General features: G+C 39.6%; 1 protein-coding gene across 2 annotated transcripts in view; it reads left to right on the top strand.

The window, feature by feature from the left end:
• Positions 1-16,288, top strand: part of LOC145679901 (synaptic vesicle glycoprotein 2B-like) — a 126,950-nt gene that overhangs the window by 24,790 nt on the left and 85,872 nt on the right. For both annotated transcript variants that reach the window (XM_081750415.1, XM_081750413.1), the window contains exons 4-5: positions 12,428-12,589; positions 14,565-14,727. In XM_081750415.1, coding sequence (XP_081606541.1) covers positions 12,428-12,589; positions 14,565-14,727 — 325 coding nt within the window. The remainder of the gene's footprint in view (positions 1-12,427; positions 12,590-14,564; positions 14,728-16,288) is intronic.

Below are 16,288 nucleotides of genomic sequence, written 5' to 3'. Positions count from 1 at the left end.
AAATCTTTTTCCGGTACAAACGCTACAAACGATTTGCTTTCGAATATTGTATTTCAATTTTTTGTGCTGTGATACGGGGGACTATCTTGGCGCCAAGATAGCTCCCCCAAATATCACCCCCTGTTTCTCGAAAACTATCAGGGTACAAACAAAACTTTTTTCGGTACAAACGGTACAAACGATTTACTTTCGAATGGTGTATTCCAATTTTTTGTGCTGTGATACGGGGGGGCTATCTTGGCGCCAAAATAGCCCCCCCAATCGACCTCTCATTTAACCCTATAAGAAAACTGGTACAAACGAAAATATTTTCGGTACCAACGGTACAAACGTAGTACAAACGAATGAGCTAGTCATTGTTTCAATTTTCTAAAGTGGAGGGGCTATCTTGCCATACGTTTAGATACGGCCTTAAATGTCCTTAGTTAGTCATCCATACAATAGATAGAGCCTTATGCAGAGTCGTTCTGACGCATGATTAGTGTTATACTAAAGAGTTCGACTAACATATGTTTCCTGTAGTAGTCAGGCCTTTAGTATGACGTTAATCATACGTCAAAACGACTCTGCATATGGCCTGTAAAATTTGACGAACGAGATACGATTTCGACATCTGTTGTTGTAAAAGTATAATACTGTTGTCCTCCTGAGCATTAGGTTCACATTAAAAGACTAGATATTTCTTTCTTGTGATATTTCGTTTTTTTTTTTTTTTTTTGTGTGTGTCAGTAACTTTACATTTTAGTTTTTTAGATTTTACGTAGAGAATCTCACTATTGTAACAAGTATAAGGAATATGGTATATGTCCCTTGCTTTTACCTTTAAAACTTATAAAATTCTGTCAGTAGCTTAACGTCGTATATTTTAGTATGTCACTTTTATGCCCATTGTATCAAGGGAGACGATGATTAAAGCAAGTGAATAATGATGGAAGATTTGATGGAATGAGAAAGTTAAAGGAAACGGGAGTACCCCGAGAAAACCCACGGACACGAAGTTGTTCACCACAACCTTACTTAGCCGGAGATCGAATCATGGACCGCACTAAGTAGAGGTAAGCTCTGTACAACTGAACCACTGTGACCCAGACTCTAGCATTTGGAAACAGATAACTTGAGGGGGCAAGCGGATGATCTAATGTATAAGGGTCACTGCCGTGCCGTACGGCGGGGAAGGGGCGACGGTCCCGGGCGCCGAAGTAAGGGAGCGAATAATAACTAACTAACTAACTCTATGGCCTATGGAACCCGGAGATTCAGTGCCGCGTTCACAAAAGCTCTCCACTGACTTCTATCCTTAGCTAATTGGATCCAGTTTCTACTTTGTATTCCTATCTCTGCGAGATCCATCTTAATATTATCCTCCCATCTGCGCCTAGGTCTTCCTAATGGTCGTTTTCCTATGGGTCTACCAGTCAAGACTTTGAAAGCGTTTCTACTTTCTTCCATTCTAGCTACATGACCTGCCCACCTAAGCCTCCTAGACTTGACGACCCTAACAATGTTGGGTAAACCGTATAAACTATGTAGTTCCTCGTTATGAAGCTTCCGCCATTCCCCATTCTCGTTCCTCTTGGGTCCGAATATTCTTCTCAGGATCCTGTTCTCAAATACTTTCAGTCTATGTTCTTCCCTCAGAGTAAGCGACCATGTTTCGCAACCATACAGAACAACAGTCATGATTATCGTTTTATATATTTTAAGCTTCAAATTCCTCGACAGAATTCGCGACGACAAGAGATTTTGAACAGAATAGTAACACGAATTCCCTGCTTTTAGTCGACATTTAATTTCTTCGTGAATATGATTTTCGTCTGTTAATATTGATCCTAAATATTTGAAAGTATCCACTTTATCAAAAGTATTATTTAATAATATTCAACGCCTCCACAATTTGCCGTATTACGGTCCCGACGCACTTCCATGTATTTAGTTTCCTCTGCATTTACTTCTAAACCCATGTCCCTGCAAGCGTTTAATAATATCTCTGCATTTATTTCTACTGTTCTCCTATCATCCCCTATTAAATTTACATCATCAGCATATGCCATAACATGGTGAATGCCGTTCAACTCTAGGCCCTGGTTGCTATCTTTGATTTTCCTTATGGCGTATTCCAGCACAAAGTTAAATAATAATGGCGACAACGCATCTCCTTGTTTCAGGCCATTTTCGACGTGGAAGCTCGTGGACAAAAATTTTCCTACCCGGACTTTACTTTGGGATTCACTTAAACATATCTTAATTAATCTAATTAGCTTTCTCGGTATTCCAAGCTCTGTAAGAACGTTGTATAATGTTTCTCTCCTAACCGAGTCGTAAGCCTTTCTAAAATCAATAAATAGTTGATGTACCGGGGTATTGTATTCCCACTTCTTTTCGAGTATTTGGCGAATGGTAAATATTTGGTCGATAGTTGATCGATTTCGTCTAAATCCGCACTGATAATCTCCAATAATTTCATCTGCGTATGGGGTCAATCTTGCTAACAGAATATTTGAAAGGATTTTATAGGATGTTGACAGAAGAGAAATACCTCGATAATTATTACAGTCAGTTTTGTCGCCTTTCTTGTGAATTGGAACAATGATTGACTCTTTCCACTCTTGTGGCAATTCTTCCTTGTTCCAGATAAGGAGAATGAGTTTGTGTATCTTGTTCCACAATTTTTCGCCTCCAGCTAAAATTAACTCAGCCGGAATTTCATCTACACCCGGAGATTTGTGTTTCTTTAATTTCTTTATAGCGGCTTCCACTTCTATTCGATTGGGTTCTGGAATATACGGTTCTGCGGTGTGTATCTCCTTTTCTCCACGCACATTAGTTTTTGGCTGCGTGTTCAGCAAATCGTCAAAGAAATCTTTCCATCTATTTAAGATGCTATCCATATCAGTGAGAACTGTCCCGTCAGTTTTCTTTAATATATCAGCACGAGGTTGATAGCCTTTCTTAAATTCGCTGATCCCCTTGTACATGTCCCGAATATTTTTATTTTTACTATTATCTTCAAGTTCCTTAATTTTAGCTTTCAAAAAATCCCGTTTCTTTGTTCTAAAAGTTTTGGAAGTTTCCCGCCTGATATCTGCGAAATTTTGTGTAGTTGTCTCATTCGGATTTTGTAGCCACCGTAATTTTGCCTGTTTTCTCTTCTCTACTAGTTTAATGCATTCTTGGTCGAACCATGGTTTGTTCCTACGTATTTCCGCGTGTCCCAATTTTTCTATTGCTGAACTTTTAATGCTATCTCTAATTTCAATCCAAGTATCCTCAACACTAGTGCACTCCGAGTCTTCTAAAACCGAGAATCTATTAGAAACTTCCATCTGGTATTCCTCTCTTACCTTGCTCTCTTCTAATTTCTTTAAATTAAATCTCTCCGTTTTCGGACATTGAGGATTACCTTTATTCAACGATAATCTCTCCCGTATTATCGCTGCTACCAGGTAGTGATCAGTGTCACAATCAGCCCCTCTAAACGACCGAACGTCAATTATGCTAGATTGTCTTCTTCTATCTACTAAAACGTGATCAATTTGATTATGTGTTTTTCCGTCTGGTGATGTCCAAGTGTATTTATGAACGTCGCGATGTGGGAATTTTGTACTCTTCACGATTAGGTTTTTGGATGTTGCAAAGTTCACGAGTCTAACACCGTTGTCATTACTTTCCTTATGCAAACTTTCGTTCCCTATAATCGGTTTGAAAATATCCTCTCGTCCTACCTTCGCATTGAAATCCCCTAATAGAATCTTCATATGGTATCGCGGGAGTTGGTCAAATATCCGTTCAACTTCTTCGTAAAAACTATCTTTTATATCGTCACCCTTATCTTCAGTTGGAGCATGTACATTTAAAACAATAATATCACACCACCGTCCCTTAAGAGTAATAAAAGAAAGTCTGTCAGTAACAAATTCAACCCGTTTAATTGCTGGTAATATTCGTTTGTGAACGAAAAACCCTGTTCCTAACTGGTGATTTTTATTTCCTTCCCCGTAAAAGAACGTAAAATTTCCGGAATTCTCAGATCCATTTCCTTCCCACCTAACTTCCTGAACTCCTACTAAGTCCATCCTGTATTTCTCTAACTCACTAGTTACAGATTTTAACGCGCCTGCCCTATAAAGACTTCTAATATTCCACGTTCCAAATCTCATGTCCATTTTCTTTTGCTGATGTCGTGCCAAGTTATCAGTCCTTGTCCGAGGCTTTTGTGAATATTTCTGAACAAGTACCTTTTTTTACAGGATGAGGGTGTTAGCCTTACCCAAACCCCCAAGCTGGAGGACCACTCCTAGTCGTCTGTCCGCGACTGCTTATTCAGTATATTCGCAGCTAACCTCTATATCTAGAGGCCTTCTCCTCGATCCGCAACCTGAGGACGCGCCATGCCGTGGTGACAGGAACCCACGTTACACGGAGGGAGCGAATAATTCGGGAGAAAAAAGGAAAAAAAAAGATAGGAAAAATTGCTTGGAATATATGTATGGGGGAGCGGTAGTATACTCTGGCCCCAGGCGATCATTTTCCACGGCACGGCCCTGATAAGGGTATCAAGGAAGGAATGCGCTTGCACAGAGAATGACTTTTGAGTCCTTTTCTTCAACATGCCTACTTTATGAAACAGCTTAATTTAAAAGTTGCTCATTGGCAGAGTAATTAACTTCGTATTCTGGACAACTGAAAAGAAGGAATAGTTCCCTCGTGGCTGTGTAGATAGCGTACGCACCTTTGGAGTAGGTGACCCCGGTTCGATTCATGGCCGGAGATCATGTGGTTCGGATCGCACGTTAAGCTGTAGGTTCATGTCTTTTATAGCTTCGCTGCTGAGAGGGTCAATTAAATCATATCCAAAATTCGGAAAAAAAGAAAATCTGTTACAGGTACAGAAGTAATTCTAGAGAGATTACTGATACAATGCTTCTTTGCTTGGCCATTCTCCATCCTTGGAAAGATCATTGAAGGAAAAACATACAGTAATATACTTGTTCATGCCATACGCCTGCCATGTTCCGTCCAGTGTTACCAGACCAGTCAGTTGGAAAAGCAGGAGATTCGAAGATAAAAAACAGGAGAAAGCAGTAGATACATACGGTGGTGGCGTTTGAATGTAAATCCGGGGAGGAGACAATAAAATTTGCCATTATTAAGGGGGCAGTAATCAAAACAAGCAGTCCAGAATTCATTTCCGATGAACTACATTGAGCTTCATGCACGTAGTGATAACGTAGCTATATGGTACAGTCACACGTGATCATAGCGTAAGACGATTTCTTGCTGACGATCGTGGAGAAATGATGTAAGCCACTCTTTCAACCTAAGTCATAATCTAAACAACACTTACTTGTAATACGCTAACCATAATGCATATAGAAGATGACGTAAAGTTGTATTCTTTGGATTCATATTATATACAGTAAAGCTCTATATCTATACGCTTTACAGAAGTTTGTGTATTATAACAGAGAAATTTCGTCTTTTTATGTGAGGAAACATTGAAAATTCAATATTAATAATAATATATTTCTTTAACTTCTCGAAGTAAGGAAAAAGCAGGAGATTGTTCACTTTTCATTTTCTTTCGCAGTAGATCAGTAGAACGTAGAAAAAGCAGGAGATCTTCTGCAAAATCAGTAGATCTGGCAACACTGGTTCCGTCCGTGCCACTGTCGCGACTATTCACACGTACCACGGCGTGCTGTGCAATACCGCTACTGCTTTGTACACCATTTCCATTGGTTCTGGTTAACTTCGGGTCGCTTCGTGTGCTCCGAAGAAAAACGAAGGAACGCGAAGACAAACAACGACTGAGTTAGTGTCTGTTCAAAGCCATCTGTCGGGGCACGGCATAGGAAAGGCACACTATATGTTAATTAGAATTAATCTTTATTGTCTTATGACCGAGAAACCTACAAGCCTGTGATTCTCCAAAAGTAATGGCCCGAACAGGCCTGGAAACCTACAGACGTTGGGACTACACAACCATATACACACGTAAATCACAAGTCTGATGACAATTCCAAGGCCAACAAGCATGAATTTTCCCCCCATAATTCTTTCTTTCATAATACCGTCGCAATACCGCACCAGGTCACGATACTATCTCATATCGCCAACTCCTGCATGCCCCACCCGTGTTCTTGGTCTTGCTTGCTCAACTCTACTCCGCAATGCTAATAACAGGCTATTTTCCTCCAGCTTGGAAACTTGCCAAAATCGTCGTCTTTCTGAAACCACAGAAGGACCCAACCTCAGTGGCGTCCTACCGACCCATCAGCCTTACATCTGCCTTCAGCAAGACGTTTGAGCGCATCCTTCAGAAGCGCCTCCACCCCTATATCATGGAACGAGCACTCATACCATCTACTCAAGCTGGATTCCGCCCATCTTTTGGCATCAATGACCAACTTCTCAAACTATCGTCGCTTCTGGTCAATCACTTTAATAAATGCCTTCCATCTGTCCTGGTTTCCATAGATATTGAACGCGCATTTGATACGGTTTGGCATGCTGGTTTGATCTATAAGCTTACATCTCTCTTGCCGTTCCCCTATGTGCGAATCACAGCTCAATTCCTCCATGGTCGCTCTGCTTATATTCAGATCAATAATGCAAAATCTCCAACCTTTGTACTACGGGCCGGTGTACCGCAGGGCTCAGTTCTATCCCCACTTCTGTATCTCCTATATATCGCTGATATGCCTCAACCATCTACTCCTGTTCATATTCTCCAATTTTCAGATAACACCGCTTACCTAGCACTTGGCTCTTCTGTAGCCCGAATTAACAGCATACTTCAACCTGCGTTGGACGACCTTGTCGGATGGTGCCTCAAATGGAAACTTAAATTAAATCCTCTAAAAACGCAAATGACATTGTTTGCCCGTAATAAACACAAATATTGCCCCACACGAAATCTCGAGCGCCTACGTATTACACTTCTGGACACACGTCTTCCGCTCCACGATACTCTCAAATATCTTGGTGTCACATTTGATAAACATTTAACATGGGACGCCCATCTTCGTCTCTTGGACGCCAACATCCCCCATCGCCTCAATCTCCTACGACACCTAAAGGGCACAACGTGGGGACTTAACGCCAAACTGTTACTACACACATATAAAGTGTTTGTCCGCCCTGCGCTCACCCATGGTCATCTCGCCTGGCTATCAGTGACATCCAAATTTTACGACCGCATCAAACTCCTTGAACGGCGAGCATTACGAATTGCGTATTCTCTTCCTTAACAGATGCCAACAAGGGAGGTGTACAGCCGAACCACCATGTCCACTATCTTCCCACATCTTCGCCGCTTACGCACCCGCTATATCTTTACTCGTATTGCCCATGCACATCCTATTATTGACGCACTGCTGCAACAAACGCCTGCGGTACCTAAATATGCCTATCCACCAATAGACCATCTGTTAGCCATATATGAACAGGACCATTCACCTGTGCAATACAACCCGCATCGTCGTATCTACACCCAAAATGTACATATCCATCGTCCGTAATCATTTGGTACTCTAGTATGATCGTGATCGGTTTCTGTGATTATTTGGCTTTGTTTTGCATCAGTATTAAATGAATGTTTTATTTTGAGTACTCTGTACGTTAGACGTTGGTAATTCATTTATTCCACAAAAATGATGTTGATTTGATTTTAGCATATTTAGTTCTTGGAGTAGCGGTTCTGCAAAGAAATTTTGATTTTTTAAAATTATTCTTATACCTTTTTTCTTCTGAAGAACGAAGAACGTATACAGGGTGGGCCATAATTCACGAAGGAGTAACAGGAAGTAATATTTTCCATGGGAATAAGGTTATTGTGAATATTCTAGTGATAGCCGTAGAAAAAGCACTGAGAAAATATTCTAAGCATTATTTTCCCTTTATTTTGCAGATTGCATGAAGTAGACATGCGGGAAGTATGGACTGAAAAATTCACAGTTGCATAGAGAATGAAAATTTTTGAACTGTATTTTGAAAACCAGAGCTCAATTGTTTTAACATGAAGAGCGTATCGCCACCATTTGTGTGTCAGACATGCACCCTTTAAATCACTGATTCATCGTTCGGTTGGACGTTTCAGAGAGTATGGTTAAGTAGCTGATTTGCCACGATCGGGGAGACCACGCTTGGCAAGAATACGGTCGAAGAAATCCAATACATTTTGACAAGAAAACGGGCTGACCTTGTAAGATTGAGTCGAGTGACACCGCGCCGCATATTTAAAACATGATTCTCATCTGTATCTGTGCAACTGATGCAACAATTGCAATAGATTTACTACATGCATTCAGGAGTTGGTTCGTAAGAACGCAAATTTTCTTGATTATTTGATTGTAAGTGACAAAGCACATTTCCGCCTCCATGGAAATATAATCAAACAATATATTTTGGTTTTGGTACCGAGAATCCACAGGTTATCCATCATATCCTGGGAAGTGTATGGGGTGGAGTTGCGTTCCAGAAAATCATTGGACCTTTGCAATGACCGTCACCGGTGCTCTATACCAGACGATGATTCAAGAATTTTTGCGTCCTGCAGTGGAGAACATGTCAGACGTTTCATTCCAGCAAGATGGTACCACAGCGCACATATCTAGGGAGTGATTACAGTTTCTCGAATCATTTCACAAACTACAGATATTCCTTGCCCACCACGATCGCTATATTTGTCGGCACAAGACTCTTACCTTTAGGGCTACCTCAAAGAATGGGCTTATGCCAATAAACTTCAAACAATACGGAAGTTCAAATAGATCGTCCACGCAGAAGTCCAAGCAATAACTTCAGCAACTTCGAGTAGTGTAATGATGAATATTGCGGGAAGAGCTTATGCGACATGGTAAACATTTATGTGGAGTTATTTTTCACACGTAGAGATCTTCCACATGTAATGTATGTTATACCAGCATCTCAATACATATTGCTAACACACGTGAGGAGTTATGCTATTTTGAAACTCTTTTGTGACTTATGTTCCAGCCCATATTTATGTTGAGTACTTAAGTTTCCATTCCAAGCTTTGGTTTCATTTAAAAGGTATGAGTGGAGGAATGCATAGGAATCTGGAATCGATTCTGGAAATATATATATATTAAACATTAACTCAGTGTGTAATGATTTTTTTTTCTGATTTCAGGACAATGTTTCTCCTATGTGAAATGTTCATCAAACCATATACCTAAGTATTTTATATTTTCAATAACTGTTACTTTTCGAAAACTTATTATAATAGGAGATTCATTAATGTTTTGGATTTTGTGTCTATTTCTAAAGAATACACACTTATTTATCAAAATTAAAAGTTAATTTATTCATTCATATCCATTGGGATAATCTAACTCTGTATTAGTTGAATTCTGTGCCGTTTTAAGTTTTAATTCTTTCGTGAATATCACTGCTTTCTTCTTGTTGTTCAGCTCAACCATAGGTTGGTGGGCAACATGGAAATTTTAACACTTTTCTCTCCCTTGGGAGAGCTGTTTTATACTTTGATAACTGCATCTAGATGTTCTATTCTTGGTCTTCCTCTTCCAGGTTTCCTTCTGCCTTTCCCTCTATCAGCACGGTGATCCAATCGGAGTGTCGAATAAGATGGTCAAGTATGCTATTTCTTCTTTTCCTATTGTCTTCATGATCTGTTGTCCTTCTTTCGGTTCCTCTAGTACGTCTTGATTCCTCTTCCGTTCGGTCCCTGACATGTGCAGCATTCTGCGCCAACACCTCGCTTCAGAAGCTTTCAGCTTGGATATTTTAGCTTTTCTCAATGTCCACGTCTCTGATTCGTAAAGGGCCACGCTCCATAGAGTCTTAATAAATCGTTTTCGAACGTTCAACGACACATTCTTGATGTTAGCAGTCCTGTTTTTCGATTGAATGCTTGTTTAGCCTGCGCTATTCTTGAAATTACGTATTGTTTACTTCTTCCATATTAGACTTCTAAAATAGGGGAACGTCTCTGCCCCTTCCTGTCCTGCCCTGTCTTACTTTGGTTCTTATTTATCTTCATTTTGCATTTTTTTTTTCAGTTGGTCGTTCAAATTTGAAAGTGCTTCCTGCAAGTCCTTTTCGTTCTCCGCTATCTGTGCTATGCCATCAGCAAACTTTATTCAGCTGAATATAACTGTATCGTCCCTAAACATGATTGGGAATCTTTTAATGCAAAAAAATAAAAAAATGAAATCTTTGAGTTTTACGTCCCACGATTAGGCTAAGGAGACGGTGATGATGAGTAATGAATGAAATGAAGAAAGTGGGAGGAAACGGGAGAACCCCGAGAAACCCCACGCATACGGTGTTTGCCCACCACAAAGTTCACTTGGCGGGGGCTGGGATCGAACCCGGGACCCCAAGCACCGAGGTGAACGCTCTACCACTGAGCCACCGCGGCCCCAAACTTTCAATGCAGTCAACAGGTCGTTCACATACCAAAGAAATAGTAATTTAAAAATTCCACAGTTTACGAGATATTATCCACTTATTCTAGTGTATTGCATCCAATTTTTAATAACTATCCATAAGATTGTAGGTGTATTCCATAGTATAGTAGTTTCCCCGTATTCCATAGCATTGTAATTTTTTTCTTCTGAAGTATTTCGTAATTTACCGTGTCGAATGCGTTGATAGGACTGTTTACTATCAAGTAACTACTCCCATCAAGAGCATCTGAGATAGTCTATAGTTTGAAAGGTCGTTAACGTCATGTTGGGTAGACTTTTAAAAAAAATCTATATTGTTTTTGAATTATTATTTTGTTTTCTATGAATAATGTTAATCTGGAATACATTACGTTTTTATATACCTTGCTTATATCAAGTAAATCGAGCGTTTGAATCATTCAAGCAGAAATAATGGGTATCATATTAATCCGCCATGAAATTATTTAAGACTTATGTAATTGAAATTATTTAAGAATTATGTAAATTTTGCTTATACTATCATAATAGTACTCTATGCTTATAGTGTACTATGCTTATTTAAGATGCTTCTGGGTCAAACTATATCCTAGATCCGTATGGATTATCGGCTTACACTGGTTACCGGGTCAGACCGCATCACGGACTTGTATTGGTTACCCGGTCAGATTGGGTCTCAAACCCTGTATTGGTTATCGGGTCAGATTGAATCACGGACCTGTATTAGTACCGGGTCAAACAGAGTCACGGATTTGTATTGGTCACCCAGTCAGATTAGGTCTCGAAGCTATATTGGTTATCGGGTCAGGCGGGATCATGGACCCTTATTGGTTACCTGGTCAGATTGGCTCTCGGATCAGTATTGATACCAGGGCAGACAGGGTCATGAATCTATATTGGTCACCTGATCAAATTAAATCTTGAACCTGTATTGGTTACCGGGTCAGATAGGGTCACAGATCCATATTGGTTACCTGATCAGATTGGGTCTCCGAGCTGTATTGATTACCTGGTCAGATGAGTTTTGAATCTGTATTGGTTATCGGGTCAGATTAGGATCGGACATGTATTGGTACCGGGTCAGACAGGTCATGGATCCATATTAGTTACCTAGTCAGATTTTGTCTCCGATCTGTATTGGATACTGGGTTAGGCAAGGACCCGGATCTGTATGGGTTACCGGGTTGGACTGGGTTCTGTATCTTTTTTGGATTACCAGGTCTGCCTGAGTGAGAACCGAAATCCAGACCACGTGATTCGAACAAAAATCGTATTCCATGTGGCCTAATAATCCAATGAATCACGACATCACTAAAATACTTGTATGTGTGATATTCCTAAGTGTCCTTAATTTTCGGCTTTCCATATCGTTTGGAACTGATCATTCTATTCAGTTCTGCTAACTTAGTGACCAATTTTAGTTACGTTGGGATAAAGAAGTTTGAACTTGCCTTCGGGTACAGCATCAGATAAAACAAAATCTACCCAAATATGCGTTGCTGGAAAGACTTGAATAATCGTTGAACTTGAACAACTAATTCCAAACATAACTCTATATTCAAGTAAGTGTTTGAAGAAGCGTTTATGCTTTGGAATAGAGGCCACGGTGAGTTAATAGAAAGCATTCAACTTAGGTGCAAGGAATTCTTGTTTTGACCCCAGACTATGTGAGCTCGTGGAGAACAATACCGTGTCCGTTAGTTTCTCAAGACTCTCCCACATTCTCATCTTATCCATTACTTAATACTCATTCACTTTCATTAGCCACTAGCCTCCATTAGCGTAAAAGGTATAAGTCTGGAACATTGTTTATGGCTTGAATTAGACCTATTCAAATATTAATTGGAATAATTATATTGCTCAATATTCAAAGAATGTGCTTTCACTTTATAGGAATTACAGCTGCACTAGTTCACACAGAAGATCTGGTATTTATCAATAGAACTCTTAACTAAATTTTAATGTCAAAAAGAATTTGATTCTTTTGTTCATTTCAGGACACGGGAAGTTCCAAAACACCTTGTTTCTTCTGAGTGGAGCGATCTACGCTTGTGGAACTATGTCCTTCCAAGCCATGAGCTATTTGCAACCACCGATCACCTGTGCTTTTGGATTAAACGATAACAAAAAGTTAATTTGGAATTTTGTCTCACTTGCAGGTAAAAATAAAATGATTTCATTACTTTTGTAGTTTCGATTATTGACGAAAGTACTTAATACAGCACAGAAAGGACTAGCAATGACAAGATGGAAGGAAGCTTCCAATAGGACTAAAACTACTTCTGGCTTTCTAAGACGTGTAACTATTAATTGAAGGAAATAACTAATTACCTATGGACGGCGTAAGAAGGAAGAGTTGCCAAATTTGAACCGGCTCCTGGATTGGACCGCTTAATATTTTGCGAAATTGAGTTTGCAATCTGTCTTTTAGTGTTGAGAAATCGTAAGACAGATCTCACTTCACATTTAATAGGAATTTGCTATTTCACTTTACTGCTACTCGGATGTACTTAGCTCCAATTGGACGATTCTCTCTGTTGCAAGCAAAGAATACTATACATATACCACATTGACTTGATCCCTAGTCTTCCGCTACAAGCGCTGATATCGGCTGAAGGAACTCCACTCACTTTCTCTCGCTTAGCAACAGCTGAACCCTTATTGGCTCAACATGAGGGTGTGTGAGGGTGTGAGCTTTAGTTCGCATTTTTGCAGCGGCTCAAGACATTTGGGTATGTCCTACGCATGCTCAACTTCATCAGTGGTCAACCCCGCGTAAAAAATATCGGCCTTTTTTTTGACATGCTCGTTTATATAGTACTACACATACAGGGTATTTCAAAACAACACCGACAAAGTTTGGGAGGTGATCCCTGACACCAAGATAAGGCAAAAAGAATAGAGCAACCTGGGTGCACAAATGCTTCCTTTCGGAGTTATAGGTTCACGAAAACATGAAAAAATAAAATTTAAAGGTCCATAGCTCCAATACTATGTGACCTACCGTTGTCGGGTCAAGACTTCACTCAGGAACTAATATGTAAGCTATCCAAAAAGACATATTTCACAATCCTAAGTTACTCACACAACAATTTCAATAGAGACAGTTTGGGTACGGGCAAATATTTTGAAGTACTCACCGACTACCTCTATAAAAATTGTTGCGTAAGTACCGCAGGATTCAGAAACATGGATATTTGGATAGGGCACATACTAGTTCTTAAATGAAGTTTTGACCCAACTAGGGTAGGTCCCATAATATTAGAGCTATGGACCTTTAAAGTTAATTTTTTCATGTTTTCGGCAGCCTATAACTACGAAAGGAAGCATTTGTGCACCCAAGTTGGCCTACACTTTTCGTCTTATGTTGGTGTTAGGAATCACCTCCCAGAAGTTGGTGTTGTTTTGAAAAAATGAAATGAAATCTTTCAGTTTTACGTCCCACGATTATGCCGATTAGGCTAAAGGAGACGGTGATTATGAGAAATGAATGAAATGGTAGAATGAAGAAAGTGGAAGGAAACGGGAGAACCCACAAGCACGGTGTTTGTCCACCGCAAAGTCCACACGGCGCGAGCTGGGATCGAACCAGGGAGCTGTCCACCCGGTGTTGGTTTGAAACCCTGGATGTATATATATATATATATATATATATATATATATATATATATATATATAGCGATGTTATCAATCGAGAATGTTAAATATGTTTAAGCTTTTCTAGATTTAGTAATTGAAATAGTATCTCGTCTATAATGCCAATTCTAAGGATTTCACTGCTCGAATACTAGGTAATAACACTATTATACTGGGGTTTGAAACGACTAGTTGCAGATAAAAAAAAAAAAAAAAGCATGTTAGACGCCATTGCTGTGCTACCTGTTACGGGATAAACTGGGGCAGCTCGAGGGCGCCCGAAAACAGCAAACAAGTTTTGTCGTCACGTGTTTTAGACTAAAAATGAAAGTAACAAACCTAACAAAACCTTAAAACGTTATAATAATTTAGAAAAAAAAAAAGAAATGTTCCAAATATTTTTTTCATATATAGTGAATGTGGTTTAACCATGTATTCTGTTTCATGTTAATACATTTCGGCATTTTATTTGTTCCTTTTTAATGTTTAACCCTTTAGGATCCGTTACTGGCAGTCTTTTCTGGGGTATCTTAGCAGACTCGTTTGGCCGAAAACCGATGTTGATGTGGTCACTATTTTGGCTGTCAATCTGTGAATTTATACAAAGCGTTGTTCCAGGTTTTTTTATATATACCTTTCTGGAGTTCTTCACGTCTTTCAGGTAATGTATCTCAGAAGCAAAATGAACTTTAATATTGACTGGTTTTATCGCTTATCATTTATGCACAACTAGAACAGATTTCGAGGTCGAATAAAAACACATAACGTAGGCATCACACCACAGTTATAAAAAGTTATCCTATACGGAAAACGCAAAATAAGGCATTTCATTAAAAAAAAAAAAAAAAAAAAAACCTGAGCTAACGAGGAAACCGGCCCAAGTGTAAACAACCGATTTGGCTGGGGTCCGGATATGTGTTACGGGAGACCAAAGTAGGAGACACGTATTTTGTCGTTTGGGCCCATACGTAGAAATTTCCGAAATACGGGGCCCCAAGGTGGCCCTACATGCTATAACTAGGAAGCGAACGACGTTACATGTACACAACCGATTTGGCTGGGGTCCGAATATGTGTTACGGGAGACAAAGTGTACAAGTAACAAATCGGTTGTGTACAAGTAACGTCATTCGCTTCCTAGTTATAGCATATAGAGCACTTTGGGGCCCGGTATTTCGGTAATTTCTGTGTATGGGCTCAAACGCCAAAATACGTGTCTCCTACTTTGGTCTTCCGTAACACATATCCGGACCCCAACCAAATTGGTTTTGTACAAGTAACGTCATTCGCTTCTTAGTTATAGCATGTAGGGCCTCTTTGGGGCCCCATATTTCGGAAATTTCTGCGTATGTGCCAAAACGCCAAAATACGTGTCTCCTACTTTGGTCTCCCGTAACACATATCCGGACCCCAGCCAAATCGGTTGTTTACACTTGGGGCCGTTTCCTCGTAAGCTATATGCTACAACCAGGAAGCCTTAAATCCGGAAAAGGGGTTATGCTGGTTAAGTACGGAAAATGAACTTGGGAGTGGGAATAAAATCCGCATAATAAAATAATAATAATAATAATAATAATAATAATAATAATAATAATAATAATAATAATAATAATAATAATAATAATAAACATCAATTGGAAATAATGAAAACAAAACGTTAATATAGCTGGAGTTGCAATAGTAAGTTTTAATGCAAACTGTGGTGAGTATATAGGTCTACATGGCATACAGTAGTTTTGCACACTAGGTAAAGTTTTGAAAATCACGTCTTTCTGGTGACCACCATTACGACGAGAGTATTCTTGGCTCTGTCTTTTAAACTGCAGAATAGTGCGGTGGAGCCTGTCAACTGGAATGACATCAATTTCTCTTCTGATTTATTCCTTTAGTGTATCAGTTAGCGTACACACTCTTCTCCAGATAACTCCAAAGGAAATAGTCAGCCGGAAATAGATCTTGTGATCTTCCTAGTCAATTGATGTCACCAAATCGTGAAATGAAGCACACTGAAATTGTTTGAGGAAAGTTGTCATAGACTGTGGTGCTGTGTAACAGGAAGCACCGTCTTGTTACATCCACATTTCTGACAGACCACAACGTTGTTGCTCAGGAATTAGAAACGTATTGAGTATGTGGCTATAGCGTTTATTATTAACGGTAACTAGGGATGCGCACGAGACGAGTCGAGACAGAATATTCCTGACAAAATGCGAGTCGAGGACA

The sequence above is a fragment of the Thermobia domestica genome, chromosome 2, assembly GCF_964235325.1.
Source record: "Thermobia domestica chromosome 2, izTheDome1.hap1.1, whole genome shotgun sequence".
In the NCBI taxonomy this organism is placed as follows: Eukaryota; Metazoa; Arthropoda; class Insecta; order Zygentoma; family Lepismatidae; genus Thermobia; species Thermobia domestica.
Note: the sequence above shows the minus strand (reverse complement) of the source record. Positions and strands in the feature narration are given on the sequence as shown.